This window comes from Mustela nigripes, unplaced genomic scaffold (genome assembly GCF_022355385.1).
Source record: "Mustela nigripes isolate SB6536 unplaced genomic scaffold, MUSNIG.SB6536 HiC_scaffold_971, whole genome shotgun sequence".
In the NCBI taxonomy this organism is placed as follows: domain Eukaryota; kingdom Metazoa; phylum Chordata; class Mammalia; order Carnivora; family Mustelidae; genus Mustela; species Mustela nigripes.
In genome coordinates, this window is record NW_026740378.1 from 1 (window position 1) to 9,318 (window position 9,318).

Sequence of the window (9,318 nt, forward strand, 5' to 3'; positions counted from 1 at the left end):
CTGTGGTGTTTTGTTGTAGTAGTCCAGGCAGACTGACAGAGAGCCCAAAGAGAAAAGAGACTTCACTGGAATTTTAATAAATAGCATTGAAAAAGGCATGATGACAGAGCAGAAAAAATGAAAATAAAACTAAAGAAAGAAGTAATGGATCACAAAGAAGGCCCCGGCTAAAGAAGGTAGTCTGCAAAATAAATAAAAATTTTAAAATAAAATTATATGCATATATGTAGGATTATAGTCTCTATAGAGGAAAAACCCTAGATTAGAGAAAATTAAACCCAAAAGCAATAAGAGAAGTAAGGAATAAACCCAAAAGTAGTAAGAGAAGTAAGGAATAAAGATCATATGGAAAATAATGAAATCAATGAAATACTATATACATACTTCATTTCCAATATAAAAATTTCCTATATGTTGATTTCCCACAAATTCTGTTTTCATGAACATTCAGATCAAAAGAGTTTCTAATTTACCCTTCAAATTCTTCTCTGAACCATCAAGTTATGCAAAAGTGTGCCATTAAGTTTCTAATTACTTAGGAATTTTACAGCTCTGTTACTGATTTTTAATTTGGCTAGATTTAACTCTACTCTGGTAAAAAAAAATATTTTATATGACTTGACTCCTTTTAAATTAATTGAGATTTGTTTTAGATCTTAGAATGCAATCTACCTTGGTTTACATTCATGTGTTCCTGAAAAGAATGTGTATTTCACAGTTTATTTGTGTGTGGGGGTGGGGTATATTATATGAATGTCAATTAAGTCAATTTGTTTACTCAGTGTTCTTCTATTTATCCAGAGAGAGATGTTGAAACAGACTACAACTGTGCATCTTTTTCTCATTCAAGTTCCATCAGGTTTTCCTTTCTAACACTTTGAAAAACTTTTCTGTCATCCTAGTAACACTGGGCACCCCCAAGGCAGAGCCCTCTGACAAGAGTCATTAGAGATGTACACTGTGGAAGGAAAGGACTTCAAATAATCCAATCCAGTCATTAAAAAAATAAATAAGCAAGGAAAAATAACAACAGGCCCTTTCAGAGAAAGAAGGAATCAGTATAAGGCTAGGTACAAAATATCTAAAATATCCCTTTTGTTCAAAAAAAAAAAAAAAAAGAAAGAAAGAAAGAAAGAAAAAAGATTTGTCTTGTGATTCACAAGACAAAAAGGAAAATTTCGCAACTAACTGCCCTTGAAAGAGTCCAAATATCGGACTTAGCACTTCTGAAAGCAGCTTTTACAAACACGCCCAAAAGGCAACCAGGTCCAAGGAAGTATAGGAAGGTAATGATGGCACCCTCATCACATAGAGAACATCAACAAACTGAAAAGAATGAATCAAAAATTCTCAATTTGAAAAGTATAATACCTGCATTGTAAATTCGTTAGAGAGGATTTATAAATTCATTGATTCAAGCTTATAGAAGACGAATTAGTAAACTTGAAGATACATCAATAGATATCATTTACACAAAAGAAATAAGAATGAATAAAACCGAAGAAAGCCTCAAACAAATGAAAGACAGTGCTACCTGCACCAACATATTCATAATGGGAATATCAAAAGAACAGAAGGAAGAGTGAGAGGAGAAAAATCATTCAACAAAATGAGGGCAAAATCCTGCAAATTTAAGAGAGTAATATGTCAATTCAAGAAGATAAACTCCATGTGAGATAAACAGAGATCCATGCCAAGATGCATCATAGTAAAAATATTAAAAGAATCACAAAGAAAACTTAAGTATCAAGAGAAATACAACTCATCACACATAGGGAACTCCAGTGAGACTGATACCTGACATTTCTGTATGTTATTTTTAAATTTTCCTCTGGGCTCTTTCATTCATGCTTTACTTACATGTGTCTTGTTTAATCCTGAAGTGTTTAGGTATTTTTCTATTGCCTTTTTAAAAAATATTTTATTTATTTATTTGACAGATAGAGATCACAAGTAGGCAGAGAGAGAGAGGAAGGGAAGCAGGCTCCCCGCTGAGCAGAGAGCCTGAATCCAGGTTCCATCCCAGTACCCTGGGATCATGCCCCGAGCCGAAGGCAAAGGCTTTAACCCACTGAGCCACCCAGGTGCCCTCTACTGCCTTTCCATTACTGATTCACAGTTTGATTTCCTTGTGCTAAGAAAACATAGCACAATTTTGGTTCTGCTAAATTTACTAAGGTTTGTTTATGGCCTAGGATATGTTGCATCTTACTGATGCTCCACAGGCACTTGAGAAGAATGCATATCCTGCTGCTTTTAGGTACTATCTACAAATGTTCATTCAATCCCACTGGTTGATGGTACCATTCAGTTCTTCTACATCTGCCATTAATTTATATCTGCTGTCTGAAAGTTCTACCAATTGCTGAGAGTAAGGTGCTTAATTCCCCAAATATAATTAAAAATTTGTTTATTTCCCCTTTCAGCTCAATCAGTTTTGATTTGTGTACTGTGAGGTTCTTTCTGTAGTTTAGTGGGGTCACATTTTGGATCACTGCTTTTTCTCCAATAATTTCCTTTGCTCTCAAGACTACTTTATCTGATATTAATGGAGTCAGTCTTGTTTTTTTTTTCATTAATGTTTGCATAGTGTATCTTTTTCTTTCTCATTTTTTAAAAAGATTTTATTTATTAATTTGACAAGGAAAGACACAGAGAGAGGGAACACAAGCAGGGGGAGTGAGAGAGGGAGAAGCAGGCTTCCCGCCAAACAAGGAGCCTGATGCAGGGCTGGATCCCAGGATCCTGGGATTATGACCTGAGCTGAAGGCAGACGCTTAATGACTGAGCCACCCAGGTACCCCAGTGTATCTTTTTCTATTTCCCATCAACCTCACTATGTTGTCTTTGAAATGAATTTCTTTGTAGATAACATATTTCTGCCTTTTGTTTTTTGTTTTATCCTGTCTGCCAGTCTGTACCTGATTAGTGTGTTTTTAAATTTTTTTTTTAAAGATTTTTATTTATTTATTTGAGAGGAGAAGGTCAGAGGGAGAAGCAGACTCCCCATGGAGCCGGGAATCCGATGTGGGACTCCATCCCAGTACTCCAGGATCACGACCTGAGCCAAAGGCAGTCGCTTAACCAACTGAGCCACTCAGGCGCCCTGAATTGGTGTGTTTGGACACCAATTTACGGTATTGCTTTTTACATTTACAGTAGACATTGCTATGTCAACGTTTAAGTCTGCTGTTTTATTTTTCTATTGTTTTCTCAGTTTCTCATTCATCTGTTCCTAATTGACTTTCTTATTGGTTACTTGAACATCTTCTTAAAGATTCTGTCTTCATTTACTTACAGTATTTCTAAGTTTACCACCTTGTGTTGTTTTTTTAGTGGTTGTTCTAAGTATTCCAAATCCATTTCTAGGTAAAATGTACATATATAATTTATTACAGTCTTCCTGGAACAACATTTTACCACTTCAAGGAAATATAACACTTTAATTCCAATTAAATTCCTGTATTCTATTTTGAAAATACATCACATCCTCCACATGCAGAGTATCAAATCATAGTATTCTAAATTTTGCTTCAACAATCAAATATGATTTCAGAAACTCCTTAGATGGAAACTCCATTATAGTTACCCTTATTTTTTGCCACTTCCAATGTTCTTTCTTTTTTGAAGCCCCACGGTTTCTTGTGTTATTTCCTTTCTATTTAAAGAACTTCCTCTAGCCATTTTTAAAAGATGAGTTTGCTAACAACATTTTCTATTTTTTTTTTCCATTGTAGGATACCTTCAGTTATCCTTCTTTCATGAATGTATTTTCACAAGCCACAGTTCTGCTTTGTTTGAAAGTTCTTTTCTTTCAGTACTTGGGGAAAAAATGTATTATTGCCTTCTAGCCTCCATGGTTTCAGATGACGAATTCACTATCATTTCCAAAGGAAATGAGTGGTTTCTCTCTTCGCTCATAATTTTTTCTCTTTTGGTTTCAGAAATTTAATCATGACATGCCAATGGTATGAATATCTTTTTTGTCAAATTTGGAAAGTTTTCATCATTATTCCTTTAAATACTTCAAGTGCCATCATCTCTTCCCTTTTTAGTTCTTTTTTTTTTCTTTCTAAAGATGTTTTTTATTTATTTGAGACAGAGAGAACATAAGCAGGGGGAGAGAGGCAGAGGGAGAAGAAGAGTAAGAAGCTCCCCACTTAACAGGGAGCCCAAAGCAGGGCTTGATCCCAGGACCCTGGGATCATGACTTGAGCCACAGGCAAACACTTAACCAACTGAGCCACCCAGGCGCCCCAATACAAATGTTAATTCTTCAGTTATTCCAAATACAGAGAAAATCCAGCCTCTTCTCATTATCTCCATTCCTCTCTAATTTTGACTAAATGACCATAATCACCCTTCAGGAAAACTTAAAAGGGTCCTCTAGTGAACTCTCTTAAGTGCTTACGTTCTTTCCAACATTTTCTCTACAGAGGTGAGAAAGATCTTATAAACATAAATCAGACATTGTTTGTTTCCCAAAATACACTAGTAAGAATAAAATTAAAAACTTCAGTAAGACTTATGATATTCATCTTTTTGGACCACAGCTGCCTGATACCATTTCCTGCACCACTTCCCATCAAACATTCCCCTTGGCCATTGTGACTATTTTTGCTATTTCCCAAGAAATACCAAACACATTCCTCCTCATTGGCTTAATAGCTGCTATTATCCCTGCTGTGAAGAGGCAGGATCCTCAAAAAAAGATTTTATTTATTTATTTGACAGAGAGAGAGAGATCACAAGTAGGCAGAGAGGCAGGCGGAGTGAGAGGAGGAAGCAGGCTCCCCACTGAGCAGAGAACCAGATGCGGGACTTGATCCCAGGACCCTGAGATCATGACCTGAACCGAAGGCAGAGGCTTTAACCCACTGAGCCACCCAGGAGCCCCACAAAGTCTGCTTTGATGGTGATCTCCTTAAGGTTTTCCCTAAAACTCTTTCTAAGAAGAAATTCTAAGATTCTAAAATTCTCTAAGAAATTCTAGGATAATTTTTACCACTACAGGGCTTTAATACACATAAGTATATGATTTTAGTGCCACCTTTCAAATTTATATTTGACATATAACTGCATAAATTTTCAGTGTACAATCTGTTAATTTGATACATTTTTATGCTGTGTAATTGCCACCGTACCAATAATTAGCAACCCTGTTATATTACATAATTACCATTTCTTATTAGTAATTAGAATAATTAAGTTCTAGTGTCTCAGTAAGTTTAATTATTGTAACAAAATATTGTATTCATTATATGATATAAAACATCTCTAGGGCTTATTTATTTATTTATTTTTTTAAAATGGTATTCATTCACTTGACAGAGACACAGCAGTAGAGGGAACACAAGCAGGGGAAGTAGAAGAGGGAGAAGCAGGCTTCCCACTGAGCAGAGAGCCCGATAGAGGGCTCAATCCCAGGACGCTGGGATCATGACCCCAGCCAAAGGCATATGCTTAATGACTGAGCCACCCAGGCACCCCTCTAGGGCTTATTTACTACTCGTTACACTTTTATACACTTAAACAACATCTCTTCTTTCTCTCCCTCTCCTCTGGGTAACCACCACATTACTCATGTTTATAACAAATTCAGTTTTTCTAGATTCCATACACAAGTGACAACATGCAGTACTTGCCTTTCTCTGTCAGACTTATCTCACTTGACATAAAGCATTCAAGGTTCACCTGTTTTGCAAGTGGCAGAATGTCCTTTCTCATGGCTGAACAGTATTCTATTACTCACACATACCTATCTTATTTAGTTATTCATCCACTGACAGGAACCTAAGGTCGTTTCCATATCCAGCTATTGTGAATCATACTGTGATAAACACCAGCATGCACATTCTCTCTTTCACAGCCTGTTTTCATTTCCTCTGGGTGTCTTCCCAAGCAGAACTACTGGATCATACAAGATAGTTCTATATTTTACTTTCTGAGGAAACTCTATACTGTTTTCTATTGTAGCTGAACCAATTTACATCACAGTCAGCAGTGCACAAGCATTCCTTTTTCTCTGCATCCTTCCCAGAACCTAGTTATCTCTTCTCGGTACTAGCCATTCTAAATGGTGTGATGTGTGGTTCCGATTTGCATTTCCCTGATGTTTAGTAATGCTGACCATCTTTTCATGTATTTGTTGGCCGCTACTGCTATTTGTATAAGCTCATTGACACGTAGATAATAGAAATTACTCAAAAATTATTTGAGTCAAAAAACGAGCATATGAAAGAATGCCTGATGACAGTAAGGCAGGCAACTGAAACTGCTTTGGGAAACAAAGGAATGAAAAAAACAACAGTAAAAATAAGGTAGGCAAAGACTGGTCTTTTGAAAGATGTAAGAATGGTAAATACTCAAAAAGTGAATCAAAAAATGTTTTTTTAAGAGTGGTTTCTGGAGATTTGGTTAAAAAACCAGTATTCCCAGTCAGTTCCCAGGAGTAAGACATCTAAAGAGATATTCTTGAAATTGTCAACCTCTGGGTTAATCATGGGAAAACACTAAACGCCCTGATGTTCATCTGTGCAGAGTCCATTAACTCACCAGGGAAGCTCTGGCTTGGGAATTCTTCCTCCAGTATCCATGGCTCCTCTCCTCGCTCTAGCCTGAAGATCACTTCTGGTTTGGTAACACAATACCCTGACAAAGCAAAACAGTTCAGGATTCAGACCAGAAGGCCTGGACTGCAGGGTCTCTGAAAGAGCAGCAAGCTTCCGGAGCTGCTCGATGAAGATGCTATTGAACATTTCACTGGAGAGGTAAACACAAATATCTTCCTGGTACCCAAAAGAGATCAATCAACACTGATTCCTCAGTTCCAGTATTAAAAACCATTCAACTCTACAGTGTCTATATGCTTCACAGTTAAAAGAATGAGAACATGCTACTTAGAATTACAAAAAAAAAGACCTTACCCAGTGAGACAAGGTTACTGTAGTTCTCCAGCATTACATCTCTATACAGGGACCTCTGAGCTGAATCCAGGTGCTGCCACTCTTCCTGGGTGAAGCCCACAGTCACATCCTTAAACGAGACTGATCCCTGGAATTCCTGTTCAATCTGAAATGTTCAGAATTGGGTAACATGGAAAAAGCCGTATGGGAACCAATCCTCACCAGGATTACCAAAATAGTTTGCAAAACATCTGGCTCTATACTTTGAGGGAAGATGAGAAACCATAACGGAAATACTATGCCATTGCCTTAAGGTATTATTCATGTAAAAAATGATCAAATCGCACACTGTATCTGGAACCATTCTAGTTCTTAGAAATGCTAAGATTATTAAAATTGTTCTTGGATTCAAGTAGCAATAATATAAGAAAACACGCAGTAGTATGTTACAATCGCTAAGGTGAGAGTACACAGCAGACAGACTGAAATAAATAAGAAAATTAGTTCTATTTTGAGCTTCACTAAAGAACAGCTATGGGACAAAGAGTAATGCTGTGCTGTTCACACAACTCCATGGTACATGAGAAGGCAGGGCTCCTCTAGCACATTTGGGAAATGAGCAGAGGGCAAACAGCACAGGAAATGTTGAGAAACAGCTGGCGCTGTGAGGACAGAAAGGGCCATGAAAAAAGCAAGCCATGGAATGGATTACAGAGTAGTTTCACACCAAGTCTCCAATATATGTGATCACCACTAATCTTAGAGAGTATTTCTGAGAACTACACGTTTGTATTTATGAATTATGGAAATAAATTATCAATATATTTTGTGACAAGCTTTATTTTTCCTCAACTTTAAAAAATAAAGACAGCTTAATATTTTATTTCACTGCAGTACACATTCTAGGTTTGAAGTCTTCAATTTAGAGCCCATAATTAGGACATGTAGAAAATGAGAAGGGAAGATTTTAGAACTGTTACACTTGAAATACCTGTAGAACACAGAGAAGATACCAACTGGATTGTTTGGGATGTCATCTAGAGTGCATGCCTGTACTTTACGACTCACTGTTTCAAAGAAAGGGAAGCCAGAGAAGAGATCTGAGTGTATATAAAAATTATGTGACTTGGTTTTTATTTATAGACCAATTCTCCCAAAAAAGTAAAGGGAAAGCTAAAGGACAAAAACCACCACTTAGAAAAACTACTACCGCATAAGCTGTGAAACAAATAGGGAATTGATAAGCGGACAGAGAGTGATAGAACATGGCCACCAATCATCGGCAGAAAGAAGTTTCTTCAGAATATATGCACAAACAGCTGCATAAACACAAGAATCACAAAATAAGAAAGGAAAAAATAAACTGGACACTGTATTTTAACAAGACACATTTTAAATGTGAAACATAACATTGTAGGTCTAGAATGAAAATAAAGATTTGACAAACATTAATAATTTGGTAGCATTTGACATCACCAACAATGAATCAGAAAGCTCTCAGAGAAGTAAGAGACTGAAAATAATCAAGAATGCAAGGTGAGAGGCGCCTGGGTGGCTCAGTGGGTTAAAGCCTCTGTCTTCAGCTCAGGTCATGATCTCAGGTCCTGGGATCGAGTCCCACATCGGGCTCTCTGCTCAGCGGGGAGCCTGCTTCCTCCTATCTCTCTGCCTACTTGTGATCTGTCAAATAAATAAATAAAATCTTAAAAAAAAATGCAAGGTGAGAAAAAATCACTTTGTAACTGGAAAACAGAAGAACAGGCCATGAAGGAATTTTCTGAAGGTGGAAATAAAAGTAAGAATGAATAATTATAAAAACTAAGAGATGATAAAATGATCATCTGAGTATATACACAAAACCATGATTAAACAAAACAAAACAAAAAACAACTAGTGGCAAACTAAAAAGAAATTTCCCTTCTGTGATAATGGACTTTCACATATACCTACAGCAAATATTACACTTAATGATGAAATATACAAGTGTTCAATTTAGGGGTGCCTGGGTGGATGGGTCTGTTAAGCATCTGACTCTTGATTTTGGCTGATGTCATGATCTCAGGGTCGTGAGATCAAGCCCTGCATCAGGCTCCATGCTGAATGGGGAGTCCACTGGAGATTCTCTTTCCCCTTTCCCTCTGCCCATCCCCTAATCATGCACGTGCTTATGTGTGCAGTCTCTTTCTCTCTTAAGAAAACAAAAGGAAGGAAACATGCTGAAGAATTCTGACCTCTGTATATGAAAAAATTAACGTTATTCTGACTCCTGATTTTAGCTTAATGATATCCTTGAGACTTCTTTAGATAAGCAATTTGTCACTGTCAACTCTGTGATTTTTGTAAATTTGTTGAAGTATGAATATACATAAAAATAACACAAAAGTGAACCTTGGAGTACAAAGGCTCCATGTAG

The 9,318-nt window shown here is 36.8% G+C and overlaps 1 protein-coding gene across 1 annotated transcript; it reads right to left on the bottom strand.

Moving 5' to 3' along the window:
• Positions 1 to 6,487: 6,487 nt before the first annotated feature.
• On the bottom strand, positions 6,488 to 7,071 carry LOC132008769 (zinc finger protein 37A-like; the record flags this gene model as incomplete). Its single annotated transcript, XM_059387327.1, has 2 exons — positions 6,488 to 6,651; positions 6,927 to 7,071. Coding segments are annotated over 2 exons (297 nt in total), but the record flags the coding sequence as incomplete, so codon positions are not given.
• Positions 7,072 to 9,318: the final 2,247 nt, after the last annotated feature.